Raw genomic sequence first — 23,964 nt, 5'->3', positions numbered from 1 at the left:
AGGTATTGACAAATAGACCTTCACTTGGTTGTGGAGGCTAGGTAATGCATTCTCCACTTGGAAACCTCAGGCTTTTTTCAAGTAGTTTTGGGTCTCCCTCAAATCTTCTCTGGAAATGTAAAGTGATTCTCCTGAAGCTCCCAGTTTCTTTTTTATCAGAAGGTGATTAGGCTAATGAGAGACAGGAGAATAATCTTCTTGTGACAGTTTTGTAACTCAGAGGAGGACAAAAGATTTTTTTAAACTTTATTTTCAGTTTTGAAATATGGAAGTACATTTTCCACAGAATCAAGAAGCCAATGTACAACCTCCTCACATTAAAGATTGTTACAGCAATGTAATTTGTTGCACATACATTGAGGAAAAGATACAATTAAAATAAACAAATAGTTCTAAAAATACACGAATAAATTAGCTTGATATTCAACAACATTCGCCACAAAGGAAAATGCAAAATGCCAAAACTTCGCCGCCAGGTTCCCACACCCGCAGTCTCAGGGCAATGCAATATGGATGAACTGGTCAGGCAAATTTGCGTACGCTTTTCCCTCAGCACCGCTCATACCGCTGGTGGCGCACAAACTGCGGCAGCACCCAATGACACTCATCCTAGTTGCTCCAACATGGGCAAGGCAGGCTTGGTACACCACGTTCCTAGAACTTTCAGTGGTGCCTCACCAACGACTGCAACTCACACCCAGTCTCCTCACTCAGAGCCGTGGAGACATTCAGCACCCAGATCCGCAACAGTTGAGCCTTGCAATATGGCTCCTGAGGTCATAGAGTTTGGCTAACTGAACCTGCCCCCTGACTGTATGAACATTATCAAGGAGGCAAGAAGACCTACAACCAGGGCATGCTATGCGGCAAAATGGAAGCGATTTGTCATTTATTGTTCCAATAATGACATAAATCCACTAGATGCATCAACCCAAAACATTATATGTTATTTGTTGCATCTACACAGATGCAATCTGGAATATAGTTCTATAAGGATACATTTATCTTCAAAACTGCAGCACCTTTCCCTTTTTAGAGTGCCAGCCATTAAGGCTTTTATGGAGGGACTCAAAAGAGTAATTCCTCCCAGACACCCGCCTTCACCTGTCGGGAATCTAAACATAGTTCTCACCAGACTCATGGGACCACCTTTTGAACCTCTTCACTCTTGTGAGATACAGTTTGTAACATGGAAAGTGGCCTTTCTAGTAGCGATCACATCGCTAAGACGAGTTAGTGAGCTTCAGGCCCTCACTATTCAGGAACCTTTCATACAGATTCATGCTAATAGGGTAGTGCTGCGTACCAACCCTAAATTTATGCCTAAGGTGGTGTCACAGTTCCACATTAACCAAACAATAGAACTGCCAGTATTCTTCCCAAATCCTGATTCAGTGGCAGACCGAGCACTGCACACACTAGATGTTAAAAGAGCTCTCTTGTACTACATAGACAGGACAAAAGATTTCAGAAAAACTGAGCAACTGTTTGTTGCCTTCTCTCCACAGCACAAAGGCAACCCCATTTCCAAATCAGGTATAGCCAGATGGATTGTTAAGTGCATACAGATCTGTTATCAAAAGGCTAAGCGCACATTAACAGTTCCCCCAAGAGCGCATTCCACACACAAATTAGGGGCATCCATGGCTTTCCTAGGTAACATTCCTCTAGAGGATATATGTACAGCAGCCACATGGACCACCATACATACATTTACCTAACACTACTGCGTGGATGTACACTCCAAACAGCAAGCTGCTGTAGGACAGGCTGTTCTCAGAACTCTCTTTCAGACTGCTGCAGCTGGCACAGGCAACCACCGCTAAGGAGGAAACTGCTATTTATTCTATGCACAGATAGGAATTCAGCAGCCCACATGCCTCGAACGGAATATGCTACTTACAAGTATTCATCTGTTCTTGGTATGTAGGGCTGCTGACATTCATAACGCCCGCCCTCCTCCCTGGTGCCTGTCGCAGCTGTAGCACTCGGAATTATTCTCAAGCATGGTCATCACTTACTGTATCATACTCCATTTCTGCCACAATGGCGAAAAACAATCTGAGGATGGAGAGGATGCCCATGCGCACTGTAGTCCAGGGGAGGAGCCACCTATCTCGTGATACTTCGAAGACTCTTCCAGGACAACAATGTGCAATCATCCGGACCCAACACTAGGCGGCGATCTATGCACAGATATGAATGTCAGCAGCCCTACATGCCAAGAACAGATGCATACTGGTAAGTAGCATATTCCCTTCCTTATACATGTGTACCCTTTCCATGGAGCTATGTATCTATATATTTACTACTTTACTCCTGCTGAAGAAGAAAAAATAAACTTTTGACTCTCTCCAATGCACTACTCTGCCTCACCATATACCTCTCTAAATACCTCCACTCTCTGACTCATCCCAAACCTCATTCTTCTACTATGATCTCCAAAATAACCTGTTCTAGATTATTCCCTCCTCTTTCCCTCCTTGGTTCAATCTCATTTTACTGCTACGGTCTCCTAAACAACACTTTCTAAATTCTTCCCTCATGTATCCTTTCTTTGACTCACCCCAAACCTCATCTTACTACTATGATCTCCTAAATAACACTTTATAGACTCCTCAATCGTCTATCCCTCCATTATCCTATTCAATCCAGCTAAAAGACTTGCATGTCCACTACTCAAATTAACTCATATTTCTCTATACCAATCCACCACTAATCCTTTTTGGGTTCTGGAGCAGCATGCTACTTATCAAAAGTGCTTTGACGCCTCATCAGGAGTAGTAAGCGCTATATAAATACAATTACAACATATTTAATAATACAATGTGAATCTCATCAAACAATATTCCTGTGGCATAGTGCATCTTTAGAGCAGGGTGATGCTCTAACAGTAAGGAGAGACGTCATGTAAGTCAAATGTGAGAATTGCCAAGTATGAGAGTAATGGCGATCGTATATCCTTTAGGCGAGATGAGGGAGGCAGCATTACTTTATATGTTTCTGCATGTTTGCTGCGTGTTGTAAGATCTTTCAGCCAACATTCATAGCTCTACTGTTTCTCCTTGGCATTGTCACTCTGAGCCTGCCAATAAGCAGGGCAAGTGCCATAAATTTCTGAAATTGTTTAGGGATTTCCTTCACATATCCCATATTGTCCCTCAGCGGGCATCACATTTACAGTGGTGATTGTCCTGAGTGTATCCAGCAGTTTATTCCAATATTCATGCATTGGGTGTCAAGCCCAGGCCATATGTGCCAAGTCTGCATTTGGAGCTCAACATCACCAACTGCCTGAATTGTCTGATAACCCAAATCTTAACACACTAATAGGGTGTAATATGCTCTTTGTATGTATTCAGTCTTTAGTTTCCTATTCAAGGAAATGTAGTTAATCCTTTGACAACAATATGTCCATTGTTTATCAGTAATATTGTGGCCTAAATGAAGCTCCCATTTGGTCTTTAATGATGATAAATCTTTAATGATCTCATCAGCCTCCAATTATGCATGTGTGAGATGGCTCTAGCAGGGTTTTGGGTTAGTTAAATCATAGGTGCGTAAACTCTATTCTACAGATTATATTAAAACTCAGTGTACACTGCTGCAGGTGAACTCAGTCTCCGATACATAAAGATATTCATGGATGTAGGCCTGGCATCCACATGTACTCATCAACGGTTATGAAGCAAGTATTAGAGAAGAGGTCACCTACAGCTTGTAAATCTCTGGTGCTCAACTGTCTAACAGCATGTCTATCAACTGTCACCTGGATCATGGGATTATTGGTTAGGGTGTGATTTGGGGAATACAGTATCTCCCCCAATTTGCCAACTCACTAATCTGGATCACACCCATATTGTGCAATCCAGTGTATACATTTCTTGGAGGCTTTTTCAATATAACTGTACATAATGGTGTGGGGGCAACAGTCCCGCCTCCAGGTCTGGATGCGGAGGCTGTCTTGTATTGTGATGCCAACAGTGCACACTGGACCTGGGCCACAAGGTAATAAACCTCAAAATTGAGGACCGATAGGTGAATGTTTTGGTCCAACCTGCAGGGAGCGGACAGAGTGCCTCCACGTGGCCGTCCTTCTGAGTAATGTGTGACTACAAAGGCCACCACCCCTCCTTTTTACAGAGTCTTTGGTTTCCCCTAAAGTCTAGGGTGCATGATGAATTGTACATAAGCGTATCACAGGTAGGATTCACTTGGGCACACTTTAGGTGTACTCCCCCACATTAGCATTTAGGGACATAGGGGAAACCCTATATTGTTTCTGTAGGGACCTGACAGCCCTGACGAATGCCCCAGACCTCTTAACTCTTCGTGTGGACAGAAACATGTTGGCTTACTGTAAGATAGATTAGAGACACTACTCTCTTAACGGACCACCAACGTAATTGTTTTACGTACCTCAGATCCTCACTAATAAACGTTACAACTGAGGTACCTGAAGGTATTTTTAATTAAACCGGATCTCGCTTTTGTCTTGTAAGTTTTATGTAAGAACTCCCTCCTTTCACCAATGTCTTTGGGGAGGTTGAGTCTGCCCTGGTAGCACCATCTTCCCCGGGTGGGGAGAGGATGCCTATGATGAAGCATGACACAATATTGTGTGTGAGGCGTCCTCTTTCACTAAGGATGGCCTCTTAGGCCTACTTAGACTACACATGACTTAAAGCAATTAGATCTCCACATTCAACCACGGTTTCCTTGCTTATGGCATTGGTATGGGCAACCTACTTCTTTTGTTTTTGTTGTATTGTGCGGACGGGTAGTAGTGTTGCCTCATCTTCGCCTGACTCCTTAGTGGTTTAGAGGACCATTTTGTAAGCCATGGTCTGTTTCTACCAAGCAATTCTAGAATGCCGTCCTGCCCATGTCAGACGCACCATCAAAGACATTAATTGATCAAAGCTAGCATGTGATAGAGGGTTTGGGATATTTTGAAATAAATATATCCGCTTTGTAATGAGAACTATTTTCATTAGCACAATTCTACCTGCCACAGACAGCAGTAATTTGATCCATTACTCAACCAGCTGTGTAATGGAAGTCATGCGTTGTGCATAATTTTCTCTAATTATGACCCCCTGGGTACCAGTGATATTAAATACATAGGTATCTTAGAGATTCGAGTTGCCATTTTAATGGAACTGAGAGGGCAGGACTTGTTGTGCTGCTAGTTAATGGGAACATCATCAACTTTGCCCAGTTTATTGCCCAGTTAATTTTAAGACCTGATATGCTTCCAAATTGTTATGTTATCTATTTTTTATAGAGCGCTAATCCCCCATGAGGGTATCCCGGCGCTCTGTTGCAGGTATGTGAAGCCAGCCCTAGTGACTTAATCAAAAAGCCAAATCTTCAGCTGCTTGAGAAAATACGGAAGAAAGGAGGAGGCTCTGATGTGTTGCGAGAGGTTGTTCCAGGATTTAGCATGCACCCCCCTGCTCTGCTTTTGTGTATTGATGGGGTGTGTGTTAGTGAGAGACTGGCAGAGCAGAGGTATCTGGAAGGTTGGTGGAAGTGAATGCAGCTGTTCAGGTGGGCAGGGCCGTCCCCTGGACACATCCTAGACATTGTCTTCACATCACAGTCAACACCTCAAGACCTGTCACTTGGAAAGCCCATACCATACTCAGTTTTACAATCAACATCCATCGACCCAAAAGCCCCCCACAGCAGGCCCAACACACTGACACCCGAACAACCTAACAGAAGTGGACTAGATGACCACCCTACATGGGAGCAAACTGGAACTCACAGGCATCCTGTTACATTACATCGAGAACTTCAACAAGTGGATCACCAATGAAGCAACACAGCTAAAAATAAAACAAAAGCCAGTTGGTACATAGAAGACCTCAGAATGACTAAGCGACACTGCAAACAACTGGAGTGGAAATGGAGACCCAGCAAAGGGGAAGTTGAAAAAGCCACCTGCATAGCCCCCAGAGGATGTACCACCACCTCATCCGAGAAACCAAGAGTAAGTCCCTAGTCAAACAAATAAATGGTAGCTCCAACAACAGCAAATACGTCTTCACAATCTTCAAAGATTTTACTACACCCAAAGCTCTCACCAGTCTTTCTTTGATAAGGGGGTATTATTTTTGGGATCTCTCAATTGCAAACTACCATCAGGGTACATTGAGTAAGCAATTATATGGGAACTAAATGTTATGCCTTGGTGATGAAAGTATTCTGTGATAATACTATTAAGTGGTTCAACCATAAGAGCCAAGAGAATGATAGACAGTGCTCACCCCTGCCCGGTGCCTCTGCATATGGGAATTGGGGGCAGACTTCAACCTGTTAACCTGCACCCTGGCACTCAGCTGTGTGTGTAGGAGGCTCATCCACTTAATCATGACTTTGCCCATGCCCATACGCTCCAGGACTGTAATGAAAAAGGGCCCTTCCATAGAGTTAAATGCTTTGGTGGTATCTAGAAAAGGGTCTACTGCCTGTGTATTAGGAGAAACTTGGTGAGTAATACCAAACAGAATACTTAAGTTGTCAGCACTAGAACTGCCTTTAGTAAATCCAGATTTGGCCAACCATGTGAGTAATGGAAATAGTCTATTGGCCAGTGATTCGGCTAGAATGTTGTTGTTCACATTAATAAGAAACAGCAGTTGATAATAGTCACATTGTAGTGGGGGTTTGTTGGGCTTTAACATTGTTATTGCTATTGCCTCACGCATCTAGGTGGGGCTAATATCGGATTCAAAGGCCTTATTGTATACAACGGGAAACAACCTTTACAACGCAGTCAATACATCGCACTACCTTTACATAGCAGTCATTAGATCGCAACATCCTTTACATAGCATGTCATTACAACGCAGCCATTACATTTCATGTCACTACAATGCTTGTCATTAAAATGGAAGTCAAAACAACGCAGGCTTTACATCGCAAACCATTACAACACATAGTACCCTTACACTATCCAACACTTACCCTACTGTTGCACTCACTGGAGTTAGAATAGTAATTATGTCCCCTATATTATCCAACATTTACCTTAAATGCAATGTAATGCTATGCATTGTAATAGTATGCGTTGTAAAGGTATAATGCAATGTAATGGAATGTGTTGTAAAGTTAGTTTCTGAAAATGCGATGGAATGGCATGCTATGTAAAAGAATGCGTTGTAAAAGATGTTGCGATGTAAAAACTGCGTTGTAAAGGCATGCATTGTAAATGTATGCATTGTAACGTCATACATTCGTATACAGCGTGTAGAAAGGTGGGTAAGGAGGTCTACATATTCTTTATAACATTCAGCCAGAAAGCCCTGCCTCCCAGGACCCAAGCCCTTTTTTCAAGATTTTAATAACCGTTTACATTTTTTCAATTGTTTATGGGGCGCATAATATTTCACAGTGATTAGCTCTAAGCCACGTCAGGGTCGCTCAACAAAGATTATTATTTAGATCTTTAGGGGGGTTAAATCAGTCTTAAATGATTGTTAGCGTAGAAATCCGCAAAGGTTTGTAAGATGTCAATTTTTCTTTTTTTTATGAAGAACTGCAGACTGATTTTCAATTTAGCCAATCTCTGAAGAGGCTCAAGCCAGACGTATCAGTCTGGCTAGTGAACAGTCAGGTCTATCAGCCTCGCCATATCTATGAGCCGCAGCATATTTGCCTCTCTGCTGTGTTGTGAAAGTCTAATATTTTTTGCATTTAATTTTGCCTGTGTTGCTGTGTCTGATTGGTCAATTGGAGCTTGTTGAAGTTCTGCTATTTCAGCTTCTAATTTGGTCAGTCGATCTCACAGTATCCTCAGGATCCCATTCCCGTTTGATATACACTCTCCTCTGACAACCTTTTTTAATGCTTCCCACAGTGCATATATAGCAACAGATCCCTTGTTTTCCCGAAAAATATGTTTGTATTACCTGTCCAATTTCTGTTTTAAAGACCCAAAAAGCTCATGGGTTGTAATAACCAGAGATTGTGTGGGCATGTGCTATTGGGAAGAGTAAGGGGAGGATCACAGGAGAATCATCTGACAATGTTCTAAGAAGGTGAGATATAGCCGTTTTCAAACCTGGCACCTCTCTTGAGCCCAGACAATAGTCGATCCATAAAAAAGATCAGCGGAGGGCCGTGTAAATTATGTATTTGCTAGTGTTTGGATATAGGATGTGCTATAAGTCCAGTGGTTCCTAGTGATGAATGATGTCCCATAGGGCATCTCTCGATTTAACATTGCAACCTCCCCTGCCCCTGTGTTGTCCAGCTGTGGCTTCAGAGTAATATTGAAATACCTACCTAACACAGTTTCACGTAGACCGGCAGAAGTCAGTTACCAATTCTGGGGGAAAAGTCAGGGTCTTCATAGTTGTGCCCATATATATCAATGATGAAGATGTTTGTAGAGCAAAGGTGGTCTTGCTCAAGCAGGTATCTACTCTCTGCATGTGCTACCACATCTAGGGATCTGAAATGTACACCTTCCTCGCCAAGCCCACCACACCCCTACTAACTATTACTTGCTGGATCAGTGTAGGTTTTCTATAGCAGGACCTTCACCAATTTCATGCGTTTTAATATGTGCTATCATTTGTCTAGCCTTACGGTAATTATGCCTCTATTGTTCAGCATCATGAATCTGATATTTCCAGCCATAGCTCTGCGTGAGATGAATGTCCTAGATTGCATTACCATATGTCTGTATGTACCATGTGTCGTATGTCTGTGTTTTACTACTAACAGTTTGATACATGTGAGCTATATGCAGGCCCCTACGGATGGGCAAACATACTGCCTTAAAACTCACCCTATCCCTCTCCCACCCACATCAACCCCAAAATTGTCTATGAACTCCATTTAGAGAGCTCCATCATAACATAAACATAATTAAAACAGTTAACTTTTTAATAAGGAAGTGACAGTTCACTCATACCATACGCTTTAGAAGGCCAGACAGTCAATAATGCTTGCAGGTGGCCATTGTTAGAAAATATAATAAGATAGGCAGCTGAATGATCAGATGGACACTGAACACCATACACCAGTCACCACCAGATCTCATTAACCAGTACAGTGCTGTAGTTATCTGCGACTTCAGTAGTGTTTTCAATAAGTAGCGCACCGGAGGGGTTACAAAGTCATTCCACGTGGCTGAGGTTGATTGTGGGGATAGTCGGACGGGACCTACTCAGATTTCTTACTGTATCTAGTTTATTAGTGCGCTTCCTCTGTATTATGAACACATGTCACTTACCATTTATGAGTACAGTTCAATCATGCTGGGTATTACATAGCATATTGTATATTTGGATCTTTTAATTTCCACCAAGCGCCTTGCACTAATTGTGTAAAGTGATCGATTTGCCCTCATGCTGTATGCCATTTCTGTCACTTGCCATCTGCAAAATTTTATCACGATCTCTGTAGGTAAGCAATTTGGCAATCGGGAAGGGAGGTGCACCCATTATCAGCATCAGGGCAAGTGACATGTTTGTGGACATGAAATAGGATTCCCCTGCCACATATGGGGTTTCTCTGCATGGTCTTAAGTTCAGCCCATTCCATATTCGTACATGTGCAATCCCAATAATGCACATTATTGCTCCTAGACTGCGCATTGAGGTTTTAGTATTTGACTTTTATTTTGTACAGATCCGCTCTAGTTTCCTTTTGTATTTTCAACGGCTCTAACACGTCATCTTCAATATCAGAGATGCGTCTTTCAGCCATGTTAATTCTTGTGTGCTGCTTATTCAATGGATTGATCACGCTGTCTAATCTGTAAGTCAGAGAGTCAATTTTGGAGTCAATACTCACCAAACTGCCTCTCATTCTCAAGAGGAGCACCTTGACATCATCTGCGTGTCCTCTGTTTCCAGTTGCACATCGCTACTGTTGCTCTGTTCAGTTCGGCATCTTTCTCTAGTACAGTTTTTGCCCGTCAAATGCTAGCTTAGCCTGCTTGGCGTCCGGCTTGACCATGTTGGATAGATGTAGACCAGGCTAAACCAGAACCCCCCAAAAGGAACAAAAAGGGGGGCAGGGACTGGGGTCCTGGGGTGTAAGGCAGCAAAGATATCGCCTACCATTGTGATGAAACCTCAAACCTGAGGTTGCACTCAGCACGCTACCAACAGTGCCAGACCAGGTCTAATCCAACCCAGATCCACTAGCCTGACCTTTTGCAATAAACACTGTTGCTTTTAATTTAAACCCACTTAAATCGAAACGCTGTAGAATCTAGTTATTTCGTTTGTGAAAAATTCAAACCAGCAGAATAGGAGGCCACTCTAAACTTTGTCTGGGAAACAGTAATTGTAAGAGAAGAAAAAAACAACAGGTCGAACTAGTTTTCCTTCATGAATGGGAAGACTAAACAGGCCTGCCTCCCAGTTTCATAACAGAGTACTGCTGTTTGTCAGATAATATCTTTGCAGCACCTAGTTGTGGAGCACACAGAGGAAGGCAGTGGTGGACAGAGGTAAGGGGCTGCTTCTCATCAGGTAGCCCAAGACTCATAAATGATGGTTTAGAGAGGGACCGAAGGGATAATGGAACTGAAATCCACAAGATTCTTCTCCTAAATTACTGTAGGAGCCCCACTGCCAGGGTGGTGGCTGATAGGTGTCCTTCCTCTCCCGCTCACTCCACTCTTGATGGGTGCTATACGCCGGTGATAAGAATTTGCAATTCAGATCACATGACTGATGAAAAAGCACAGGAGGTTTGGAAGTAGTCGGCGTTCTTTGCACAGTCCACATCAAAAGTCCAAAGGAGGGGATATGCTTAAGAAAGGTTGAAAAACATAATTTACAATCTGTACTATTTTTACTTGAAAAAGAGAGGCCTTCCTTAAGGCGTAATGGCTTGCACAGTAAAGAAAGCGACGAGAAGGTGGTGCTAATCAATCTTTTTAGGGAGCTGCAGCCAGACTGTGGACCCCTCTGGCGGTTGTTTTAGGGACCAAACTTTCCCTTCTATCACGCAGGCGATATATAAAAGTTCACCTTTCCTGACATTTGAATTAAGTCTGTCTCTTGACTTCTTGTACCTTCCTAAACCCAACCCCTTGCTATCGGTTTACTGCTAAAGAGATACCATTTATGTTGTAATATGTATGTTTAAAAATTTAACTGTTTTTCTTCTGAAATCACCCTGATTCTCTAGTCAGTTTAGGCCTGGAGTGCTATATAAAACAGTTAGGCAGATAAATGCAATGGGTTCTCTTCAATGCTTCTAGCTCTGCTTGCAGTCCTATGCAAAATGATAGCCAGGTCATGTTCTAGTCTTAGGTTTGTTGAATCACATAGAGTTGTAGCTTATATTTTTTCAAATGAAAAGTCTTACAACTTTCAGACTTACAGTCTATTCTATAATATATGTGTTTGAAGATGCAGTGAGTCCGCAAGAAATGGGATGAGTTGACTAATGCAATAATGCTTAATGTGTTCATACATGTTATATATTTGTAGTCAGACGTTGATGTTTGTAACATGCTCCAATTTGCTTAGTTTTACAGACCGGAGAAAAAATTACAACAAATTGTTACAAATTTAAAATAAAAGATGGATCTTTTATTACGTTAAGAAGTCGATGGTTCAGTTTCATGAACCCTTGGACCAAAGAAGTAGAATACATTGTCTCTACCAACACTGTTGTCTCGTAAGTATTTTTCTTAAAACACTACTCCACCTTAAACATATTGAACCTGGTTCTAATGATAGGTAACACCTTAAGAGCCTTCTCTCTTCATCTGTCCATCTATCCATCTATTCCTACTCAGTTCTGCAAATCTGTATCTCCTCATGGTTTCAATGACCTCTCTTAACAGAGCATTGTCTCTAAATAAAGGGAAAATGGCTCTTGGGGTTTTGCTACCCCCTGAACTTCTCCACACAGTTTGTTTTTGTTTATGGTCCACGAATCAATAAGAAATGTATGTATAGCTAGTAATACTTTAGAATGACATGGCTTCACTGTGTTCTGTACGACTACAAATGGACTTACAAATAATAGTCAAGAAACTGTACATTTGAGCCGCTAAATTTATCTTTAACAGGATCAATTTGTAAATCTGCCCATTGAACTCTTTCTCCGGTCCTTCCTTGTTTTCAGCAGAACTTCTCCAACCTTGTCATTATAACCCCTGTATTTATGGTGTGGGAGTGCCAGCCAGAATCAGTAATTCTACACTAGTATAAGGGAGATCCATAACGATTGTCTTTGAACTTGGATGGCTGGAACAGCCTGCCTATGGTAGTAGAGGTATAAATGGAGGTACTGCAGAACACCAATGAATGTATTGGTTTGCAAGGGTTGATTTGCTTTTCAAATATTCCTCTCTAACCTGAAGGAATTAGCGACTCAAGGGATACCTATGGTATCTTCTTGGGTTGATCTACTAACCAATCTGGTAACTTTTGTGATCCCCACCTCTGCCCCAGCCTGAAGAAAATACGGTGCTTACAATTTAAAATGGTCATGATAGAACAAATAAAGGTAAATTACTCTCTTGCTTACGAAAGGTAAATAGATGATGTTCATGTCAAGATTTGTAGAATAAAGGAGTGCCAGGAAGTAACACGAAGAACTGAACACCTTTATATCAATCTGAGGTGGATTGAAATGTTTAAAATCATAAAAGGGGGTATCGCCAGCGAGTCTGGAGAATAGAACATGATAATTCCAACTGTAATACCCACCTGTGGGGCATAAGTAGGTGTTTTGTAGAGTCATTGTTGTCATCTTGTGATAACTTTGAAATGGTTGTTGGTGTAATGCTACATATCGCAGTGCTACAAATACCTATCATAGTTCTATCATACAGATTGTACACAACATAGGTTATTGAAGTCAAGTGGGACAAGGTGAACCCCATCAACCCCAACTGTTTGAATCCGATCTCATGAAGATGCATTCTCGAAGAGTTTGTTTTTAAATAATTTCCTGAATGAGGTATTTTAGTTAGTTTCTAATTCGGGGGCCCAAACAATTTAACAGTTTGGCTCCTTATGCATCTAAACATTGGCCACCATGTTTCACATGCTTCACTAAGTGTTAAGGCATTAATTGTTGAAAGTCAAAGACAAAGGTTCTTGGAAGGATTGTAGTGTGGGGCCAGGTTTTGTTGTACCAAGCCTTTGTTCCAGTATGCCTTATGATTAATGCACAGTATTTGTATTCTGATCTTGGTATTTGCTGGGAACTTGCGGAGTGCTTACAAGACTGATTTGGCAAATTCAGCCGCATTTTGATGGCATGACATTGGAAACTGCTAATCAGCTTCTGTAAAAGGTACATTACAATAGCCCATACATCCTATAAGAAGCCATCTTGTAAACTGAGATCCATGGGTGTCTTGAAAACCGAGATTTGTTCAGATCGTGGAGTGCTGCATGTTGGTGCCCTTCACAGTAGTCACATTTGTTTGACAAGGAGTCTTTTACTGACAAAAAATTATTTACATATTTTTTGCTTTAGAATATTTGTATATATTGATATAGGTCCTAGATGAGCAGACCATACTTAGGAGAGACATGTGCCAGGATTTCTTCAACAGGAATTTTCTCTCATCCAGTATTGGATATAGTCTAAACGGTTGATGATGTTTATTATGGCAATCCTGTTTTTAAAAAAAAAAAAATATTGAAAAGGCGGTAAGAAATTAGATTAATTCTATAAACATAAGTCGTACAGCATGCTAAATATACAGTTTGACTCCTAAAAAATATATAGTGTTTCAAAAATACATTAGAGAATGAAGCCACTCCCTTACAGCCCAAATGGGAGTAAAATGTCTCCTGTCTACACACAAAATAGACATTTTTAGTCCACATTAGTCCATAAAGTAGCGCCCCACGATGCCTGAGACTACGGGGGTTGTAGCTCGAGCTCGAGCCAGTTCATAGTCTAGCATTAGGATAGTGTAAAGGCTATACCTTCATCTTCCAGTAATATTTCTGTGGAATGCCCAACCATAATTAACGTTGGGGTAGATATTAATAGGGTCCCCTAAAAAACATTTATTTTATTGACTATGAATCCAGTATTCCTGGACTTTCTTGCATGGGGAAATCAGAAGAGTCAAAGACTGCATCTTCACCTCCATACCTGAAACTATAAGCGTGTGATCTATGTCCCTGTAGATTCAGAATCTTTTGTGTGAAGTATGTCTTGTATTGTTTTTTAGTGCTGTTGTTAGATTTGGGGGTCTCTAGTTGGCACAGGTAGGTACTTGTGACAAATAGGGATCCTCTCCTCTAGTCAGGATAAGGGGATTACACTCCTAAAATAACCCCTACTCACCCCCTTGGTAGCTTGGCACGAGCAGAAGGGCTCTACTTCAGAGGCGTTGTAAGTTAAGCAGTTGTGACCACATACAGTAACCCAGTGACAACACTACAAATAGACACCACACAGGTTTTATATAAAAAAATAACTAGACTTTATATAGAGTTACCACAAGACCATAAATGACAAAAATACACACAATGATTACTTTAAGATGGTAGATTTAAGCTTAGTTCAGTTCAGTTCTTAGATGCGACACTCTGCGTCAATGTACCTTAGGTTGCTTTGCGCTTCCACGACAAGCAATGTCGCAGCGATGGGAAATGCGGCAAAGTTCAGATACAAAGAAATAAAGACGTGAAGATCTTCCAGATGCGGCAGGCTTCTCGGGGATGCGAGAACTTCTCGGTTCGATGCGTGGACTGCAGCGGCGACGACAAAAGTTCCAGCGGCGACGCTCCTCTCCCACGATGCGTGAAGCTTCCGCTCGATGTGACAACTACAGCGGCGACATCCAAGATGCGACGGCAGCAGCTCCGACGGCAGCGCGTTTCTCGGGGGTGCGAGTTGCTCTTGGTCGATGCGGTGCAGTGCGACAGTTCCAGCTGCGACACCTTCCTTCGGAGTTGCGACGGCAGGCACAGCAACGGCGACCCGCTCCGACCTCGTTGCGAGATTCTTCTCCTTATGAGGGCCAGTGCGACCGCTACAGCGGCGACACCCTCCTTCAGAGTTGCGATGGCAGCAGCAGCGACGGTGACACGCTTCCTCTTCCTTGCGGCACGCTTCTCTCCGATGCGGTGCAGTGCGACAGTTCCAGCGGCGACACCCTCCTTCGGAGTTGCGACGGCAGGCACAGCGACACGCTTCTTCTCGTTGAGTCGCGCTTCCAGCTCCTTGCGACACGCAGTCCCTCAGAAGGCCCAAAACACCAGCAGGCACTTCCAAAGAACTCTGGGGAGCTGGGTTGAAGTCTGTTGTACCTGAGACTTCAGCAGGAGGCAAGCTCTTTTCCAAGCCCTTGGAGATCCTACACAAGTTGAAAGCCAAGTACACAAAGTTCCTTTCTCCTTCCTTTGGCAGTAGGGCAGCCACTGCAGGCCAAGCCCCCAAGCAGCACTTCAGCTTGGGAATAGTTTCTCCTCAGTTTCCTCAGGTTCCTCTCCTCAATAAAGGTTTCTTCTTGTAGTCCAAAGTGATCTAATTTCATGGGATTAGGGCCCCAATATTTATACCCCACAATCCTTTGTTCTCTGAGGGGAGAGGGGCCTTTGCCCAGTCCAAACCAGTTCTGAAGCACTCTGTTTACCAGACTTCTCTTTCCTTTCACAGTGCAGGGCATGCACATCAGACGCCCCAAAGGAGGTGGAGCCAGCATTGTGCAAGGCAAGTACAGTCCTGGAGCACTTTGTTTACAGGACTCCTGCTCTCTTTCAGTGTGCAGGGCAGAGACATCAGCAGCTCCCCAGGGGGTGGAGCCATCATTGTGGAAGGCAGGCACAGCCCTATTCAAGGTTCAGGTGCAACTCCTCCCTCCCATCTAGATGCAGATCTCTCTATTCACCACTGGGTGACTCGGCCTGTCTCCTGGAATTCCCAGCCCGGTCACTCACAAAACAAGACATAGGAATACACAACCTAGCAGAGGCAGGTTTGAATGGTTAGACAAGCAAATACCTACTTTCTAAAAGTGGTATCTGCGAACACAGAATATTAAAACCAACTTCACTAAAAGATGTATTTTATTATTCTAAGTTCAGGCATACTAAACTCGAATTTCTACCATGTTCTCTGAGACAGTTAGGATTATAAATTGTAATAACTCTAACAGCCCATTCTGGCCTATGGAGAACAGGTAGCCTTGCAATAGTGAAAAACGAAAATGATTGTAATTCACTATTAGGACATGCCACACACATCAGGGCGTGTCCTACCTTATACTTACAATGCACCTTGCCTGTGGGCCTACCATAGGGGTGACTGATATGAAGAAAGGGGAAGGTTTAGGGACTGGCAAGTGAGTGCACTTGCCCAGTCAGCATGACAGTACCAGACTGCACGCAGGCTCTGCAATGGCAGACCTTAGATACATTTTACAAGGCTGCTTCTGTGGGTGGCACAACCAGTGCTGCAGGCCCACCAGCAGCATTTGGATTTACAAGCCTAACCAATCATGGAACCACTGATTAGTACATCAATTTACAGTAGGGAGCACTTGCACTGTGGCACTGGACAGCAGTGGCACAGTGCCCAAAGCATCTTATACCAGCAAAAATACATGAGGCAACAGCAAAAATGGAAGGGAGACCCACGCCAAGGGTGCCAGGTCTAACAGCCATGTTTTTAGATTTTATGTGTTAACCAAGATCAGCCCTTTTTACTACCATCGAACATATCACTATACCTCTCTTTGAATCAGTGGGCGGATCTAACAACAAAAGTCTGATAAAACACTTACATAAAGTATTCATGTCTAAACACGGTGAAAGTTTGCTGCATTTGACCAACTGGTAATCTGAATGTCTGGCGGAATGAGTCTCAATTACTATGTTATCTTCTATTCAGATATAGATTTGGGTATTGCTTACATAGATCTGTAAATGAACCTTAAATAAGCTAGTAGGTGGGTTACAGTAAACAAGTGAAGAGAGAAGATATAGAGCATAGCCTGTTGGAACACCACACTGTAGCCTGTGGGAGGACAATTCTGATGATAAAAGGTGCACCAGTTGAGTTTATTCAGTGTGGAAATATCTCATCTAGTTTAGACTATTTCCAGAGACTGCAAACCATTCTTTCACTGCCGTCAGCAGAATACTATGATCGACCGTATCTTTTGCTGTAGAGGGATGAAGTATAATCAGTGGAGCTTTGCTGGACCTGATCAAGAGTGATGAGGAGTTGTTTGCTGATATCAGCCAGTACTAATTCTATTTCTCCACCAGGCCTAAACCCTCATTGAGCATTGTGTAGCAGTGGTTGTTGCTTCATGTATTTTTACAGTTGGTCCATTATTATTCTTTCTGGAACGTTGTAAGAGATTGGAGATCAAACAGCAGTTTGCTTGGACATAGTGTGAGGTGGGAGACTCTGCACTGGGCTTTTTCAGAAATGGGGTGATAATTGCAGGTTGCCCCAGTACTGGAACTTTCATAGATTCCCATGCTTTGTATCATTCCCCGTCGTCGGAATGGGAGCCTCGGTAAATAAAAAATACCGTAGTAGTAAGCACAAAGTGAAAAAATAGGCCTAGGCCTCATCTCATTTTGTAAAAGAGACCAAATTCTTGCAGTAGCCAATCAGAGCAGCCTCACCCCATAGAACCTTCCTGAGAGAGCCTCAGAGCCTCAGATTTTCTACCGCACATTGTGCAAGGGAGTCTCCATTGAGCTCTGCTCAATTTTCTTCACTTCTATTGTTTTTTCTACAACTTTCTGCCTGTTTTTCGTCATGTCTGACAAGGAGAAGAAGGCACTTTTTAGAGCATGTGCTACTTGCTCCAAAAAGAGGTTGTTTGTTGAAGACAAACATGAAGACTGCATATACTGATTATATCCGGATCATAAGGCCACTGACTGCAAGATTTACAGAACCTTCTCCACCAAGACCTTGAGGGACAGAGAAGGACGCCTCCTGACTTGGCTACAAAAAATGAAGGACTGCAAGGAAGTTCTGTCTTCAGACAGTGAGGGCTCCTCTTCGATGGTGTCATCAAGAAAATCGAAGAAGAGGGGTAGGTCTCCCCCTGCTACATCTGATGAGCTCCATGTCAAGGCCTTGCCTGGGACCTCTGATAGGTCTGATAGGCCTGCTTCCCTAAAATCTCCTCACAGCGGTGAAAAGGAGAGGCAGGGACAGCCTGAGGAGTGGCAACCTTCAAAAAAGGCTAAAAAGATCGTCCCTATGACTTCACCACCCTCTGAAAAGGATAGAGGGGTGAAAAAGCCTTCTACTGCGCCTCAGGAGATTGTTTCAGACAAGAAACAGCGTTCGTCGACGGCAAAAACCACAGGTACGTCGACGATTCCTAACAAGAAAGACTTGTCTCTAAAATTGGCTACGACAACGACATCTACGCCGTCGACGATGTTTAAGAAGCCTGAAAATCTCTCCTCCAGCAGATATTAGAGGTTTTCACAACTTAATGGAACGTGCATCCAAGAGATTTGGTCTTCCAGTTACCACAGTTCAATCTGAATGTTTTTTGTATGACTTCAAAGAACCATTTCGGAAGTCAGTACGTTCAATTCCCATCATTGAACATGTTTGGTCAGAAGGCTTAAAAGCTATGCAAAATCCAGCCACGGTCCTCCCAGTACTCCCTAGACTGGAGAAAAAGTATAAGGCGTCCGGAGGGCAGCCCGGCATGTCTTCTAGGTCAACCAAAACTGGATTCGGTTATCTCCCAGGCCGCACAGAGTAAATCTAAGAACCCATCTACGCCGCTAACGATGCCACCGGATAAAGAGGGAGGCGTCTGGACAATGTTGGAAAAAGATTCTCCACAATGGCCCGCCTCCTCGTTAGGGCAGCTAATGCTTTGGCGATTCTGGGGAGATATGATCGCCAGATGTGGTGTGACCTCTCCCCGTTTGTGGAAGAAATTCAGGATGGGATTAAGGACGAGGTCAGAAAGATCTTGATGGAAGGGGAGCGAGCCTCTTCTGAGGTAATCGACTGCGCTATGGATATAGCAACTACGGCCTTCCGAGCGCTAGCCGGCTCGGCAGTTTTAAGAAGCCAGGGTTGGTTGCGAGCCACGTGGTTTCGACAGGAGGTACAAAATAAAATTCTGGGTCTGCCTTACGATGGAGAGATGTTATTTGGCAAACACGTGGATGACGCCCTACAAGGCATAAAGAAAGATACAGATACGGCCAAGTCCTTGGGAACTTTACAATACCGCAAGGTGCCCTTTAGAGGAGCAAGAGGAAGAGGATTCTCATCCTACAGAGGCGGCCATCAGCACCGCTACTCTTCCAACTCCCAACCTGGCCAGGCATACAAACCCCAGCATTCACAGAGGGTTTCTTTCTCTCGCCAGCCGCCGAAAGGACGACAGGAGCAGCAGAGGAGAGATAATACCAAGAGACAATAGCGGCCTGGTGGCTCTTTCTACTGTTCCTGTACCCTCGTTAACACCAGTGGGGGGCAGGATTGCCCATTGCCTCAACAACTGGATGGTCATAACAACAGACCAGTGGGTCCTGAACATCTTCAAGGAAGGACACACGTTGGAGTTCCAAGATCTTCCTCCAACGAGAGCTCCAGACGCCATTACACCCAAACATCTAAAACTCCTTCATCTCGAGGCCCACCAACTCTTCATCAAGGGGGCAATAGAGCCTGTACCTCTCTCCCAAAAGGGGAAAGGGTTCTATTCCAGGTTCTTCCTGGTTCGGAAGACGAAGGATAAGTGGCGTCCGATCTTAGATCTACGGCAGCTCAACACTTATCTCATCAAGTTGTCCTTCAGGATGGTCACTCTTCAGGACATCCTCCGCCTTCTCAATCCAGGGGACTACATGGCAACCCTAGATTTGGAGGATGCTTACTTCCATGTGCCCATTCATCCAGCTCACAGGCAATATCTTCGATTTACAGTAGGCAAGAGCCATTTTCAATTCAGAGTACTGCCTTTTGGATCCCCGGTCCGCTCCGCGGATCTTTACAAAGGTACTGGCTGCTGTGGCAGCTTTTCTCAGGAGGCAGTCTTTCGAAGTCTTCCCATATCTGGACGATTGGCTGGTAAAGGCTCCTTCGTTCCAAGAGGCGTCCAGGGCAGTCACGAGCTGCAGTCAACTGTTCGAGCAGCTGGGCCTTCGGCTCAACAACGAAAAATCAATTTTGTGCCCCTCCAAGACAGCGAAGTTTTTGGGTGCGATCCTGGACATGGAGTGCTGCCTGGCTTTTCCTTCGGAAGAGCGCCAGACCAAACTGATTCTCTCAGCTCGCCTCCTACAGACACGGAAGTTTCTGTCAGTGCGCAAATACAAATCGCTTCTCGGATCGATCTCATCCTGCATACCATTGATACCACACTGCAGGCTGCGAATGCGTCCACTGCAGGAACAGTTGGACAAACAATGGCGGCAGGTGACAGGCTCCTTCGACGACAAGATAGTAATCACTCCGGAAATGCAAAAGGCCGGCAGCTGGTGGTTGCTAAAAGACAATCTTTCAGTAGGTTTGCCATTCCAACTTCCACCATCGCCCATGTTATTGACAACAGATGCTTCCATGGAGGGGTGGGGAGCGGTCCTCCAAGAACAGAAAGTCAGTGGTCATTGGAGCTCAGTCCAAGGCAAGTTCCACATCAATCTGCTGGAACTTATGGCCATTCGTCTAGCCTTGCAGGCTTTCCTTCCAAGAATCCCCAACCGTTCAGTGCTGGTTCGTACAGACAACACCACAGCCATGCACTACATAAACAAGCAGGGCGGGACGAGATCTTGCACCCTTTCGAAGGAAGCACATAAGCTTTGGAATTGGGTGATCCAACACAATATCACTCTTTCAGCGGAACATCTGTCAGGCACACTCAATGCCACAGTGGACGCTTTGAGTCGCCAAAAGACTATCAGCCACGAATGGGAACTGGATCAGACCATTCTGAACGATCTGTTTTCACGTTGGGGGACCCCAACCATCGACCTGTTTGCGACTCCTCAGAACACCAAATGCCAGTCCTACACAAGCAGGGTTCACCATCGGGGATCCTTGGGGAATGCGCTTTTGATTGCCTGGTACGGCGCATTTATTTATGCCTTTCCTCCTATTCCGCTGATCCCGAGACTGATCCGCAAGCTCAAGGCGGAACCGTGCAGAATGATTCTGATTGCACCAGCATGGCCCAGGCAGTTTTGGTACACAGAGCTTCTTCTTCTCTCCCAAGATCAACCGATTCTCCTGCGTCCTGTTCCATCACTGTTAACAATGGCTCACGGGCAGGTTCTGCATCCAGACCTGAAGTGACTACAATTGACAGCGTGGCTCCTGAGTTCAGAGAGTTTCAGGGTTTAAATCTTTCAGGAGAATGTAAAGATATTTTGGCCCAGGCCCGAGCGCCTAGTACGAATAAAACCTATTGGGCAAAGTGGAAGAGATTCTGCCTTTGGTGTCAGAGAAAAGATCTACATCCATATACTTCTGCACCGCACCAACTCTTGCCTTACATCCTTTCTCTTGCGAAATCTGGATTGGCTCATTCTTCTGTAAAGGTACATCTAGCGGCCATTTCTAGATTTAGACGATCATCATCAGGTCCTTCCCTTTGGTCTGCAAGGATCATTAAACAATTCCTGAAGGGTTTGTTCAGGGTTTTTCCACCAGTCCGGCCTCCACCACCAGCCTGGCATCTTAATTTGGTTCTGTCACATCTAATGAAGGCCCCATTTGAGCCTATTCATAGAGCTGACATGAGTTTGTCTCATGGAAACTGCCTCTTCTCTTGGCCCTGACTTCGGCTAGAAGAGTTAGTGAGCTCCAGGCTTTCACAATTGAGGAACCTTTTCTACAATTCAAGAATGATGTTCTCATCCATAAGAACAAATCCTAAATTTATTCCTAAGGTACCCTCAGAATTTCATCTGAATGAGCCGGTGATCATAAAGTCCTTCGTTCCGCGGCCCTCCACCCCAGCAGAGAGGGCTTCGCATTCTTTGGACATTCACAGATGTCTCAAGTTCTACTTGGAGCGCACAAGACTGTTCAGAAAATCTTCCCACCTTTTTGTTTCATTCAGTGCTCCACGAAAGGGTTGTCCAATTTCAAAACCCTGCATTTCCCGCTGGATATCCAGTGCAATCCACTTTTGCCATCAAGAAGCGGGGAAACCACTTCAGCGAGCAGTTCGTGCTCATTCTACGAGATCAATGGCTTCATCGGTGGCTCTATTCTCAGGTGTCCCGATCAAGGACATTTGTAGAGCGGCGACATGGAGCAGTGTCCATACCTTCACTCGCCACTACTGCTTGGATTCTTCTGTGAAAGAGGATGCAGCAGTGGGCCAGGCGGTTTTGAGGAACCTTTTCCAATAAGTCGGTGAGCTTTCCTTTCTATCCCGCCTTCCTGTTTTGCATATTTTGTATTACTGGTGGTTGTTCTGCTTTGTGATGCAATTGTGTATCTGTTTTCTGATCAGGATTACGTATGACATTTACAGGTGCACATATTACAAAATATGCTTTTCTCTTTACTGCTAGCTATTCTGATACAAAGCATGGGAATCTATGAAAGTTCCAATACTGGGGCAAGAAAACAAGTTACTTACCTGTAACTTTGGTTCCCCAGTATTGGTAACTTTCATAGATTCCCATGCGCCCACCCTCCTCCCCTGGGAAAGCTCAGCCTTATTATCCAATGATGTTGCTGTTCACAACGGCTACGAAAATCTGAGGCTCTGAGGCTCTCTCAGGAAGGTTCTATGGGGTGAGGCTGCTCTGATTGGCTACTGCAAGAATGTGGTCTCTTTTACAAAAAGAGGTGGATAAGCTACAAAATGAGATGAGGCCTAGGCCTATTTTTTCACTTTGTGCTTACTACTATGGTATTTTTTATTTACCGAGGCTCCCATTCCGACGACGGGGAATGATACAAAGCATGGGAATCTATGAAAGTTACCAATACTGGGGAACCAAAGTTACAGGTAAGTAACTTGTTTTCTTTCAAATGGTTAGGGACTCTGCCATGACCAGTGAGGAACTGTGAGGAACTGAACAAGGTGTCATTCATTGTGTCAGAGAAGAATTTAATCATGTAGAATACGAGTACTGATGCCACTGATATAGATTGAAAGCTTTGGACATTTATTCCCCAGGAACTGATTTGAACGATTTCCTTGGATTATGGTTAACAGAAAAGTATTATAATTAATTGTGAATGCACCCCATATATTTATTTTATTGTTATTGTATTTTACATTTACAGTAGAGCTTTTAATTGTTGATCTATGTTGTGTGGGATATTTTCAAGGGCATAACAGTTGGTCAGTTCTTTATAAATGTTTAAATCTCGTTTGTGGTTTTTTTCGGGAATTTATTAAAATTATTTCCCATGTTGGGTCCCTCGTCTCTCCAAAAGGTCTTTCAATAGCCATTTGTATGCTTTAAACCATTGTAAATTTTCAAGATTACAGCATTGTATTCCTAATAATGCTAGTTCATGCTTGAAACATTTGTTGATTGCTTTGCTTCCTTGTTTGTGTTTCTACATATTATTAGAGGCAGCTTATTAAGGCAAAGATTACCTTAAATGAAAACCCTCAATGTGGACTATAAAAAAGAAGAAATAGTGATGGAAAATGTTCATTGCCTGACCCTTAACACAAGGGTTAAAGAGGTGTTTCAGAAATTTAACTCTTCCTCTGGATTTCTCGGCTCATTCTTAGCCCTTCTTACCAGCGTGGTGAGAAATTCAGATATGCTACTTGATATGTGGAAGCGCTCAATTTTGTTACCAATTAATAAAAAAGGAGCCATTGACAATCTGGCTAACTATAGACCAACAGATGTTTGAGATTTTGAAGCAAACGTGCTTTCTGAGCTATTTTTGCAGATTTCCAAGCCTAGTAAATTTTCTGCCAATAAACCCTTTTAGACCCGTTTCCTGGAACCTGGAAAATACCCTTGTATTGGCAGTTATTCCTCACAGAGTAAGAGTGATGTTTCAAAATTCCTT

At 43.6% G+C, this 23,964-nt stretch overlaps 1 protein-coding gene across 2 annotated transcripts in view; it reads left to right on the top strand.

Annotated features, from left to right (window-relative positions):
* BMAL1 (basic helix-loop-helix ARNT like 1) overlaps window positions 1-23,964 on the top strand; it is a 415,934-nt gene that overhangs the window by 269,761 nt on the left and 122,209 nt on the right. For both annotated transcript variants that reach the window (XM_086955926.1, XM_086955924.1), the window contains one exon: window positions 11,508-11,658. In XM_086955926.1, coding sequence (XP_086812052.1) covers window positions 11,508-11,658 — 151 coding nt within the window. The remainder of the gene's footprint in view (window positions 1-11,507; window positions 11,659-23,964) is intronic.

Source organism: Lissotriton vulgaris, chromosome 2_1 (genome assembly GCF_964263255.1).
Source record: "Lissotriton vulgaris chromosome 2_1, aLisVul1.2, whole genome shotgun sequence".
Taxonomy (NCBI): domain Eukaryota; kingdom Metazoa; phylum Chordata; class Amphibia; order Caudata; family Salamandridae; genus Lissotriton; species Lissotriton vulgaris.
This window is presented reverse-complemented; position numbering and strand designations above follow the sequence as displayed.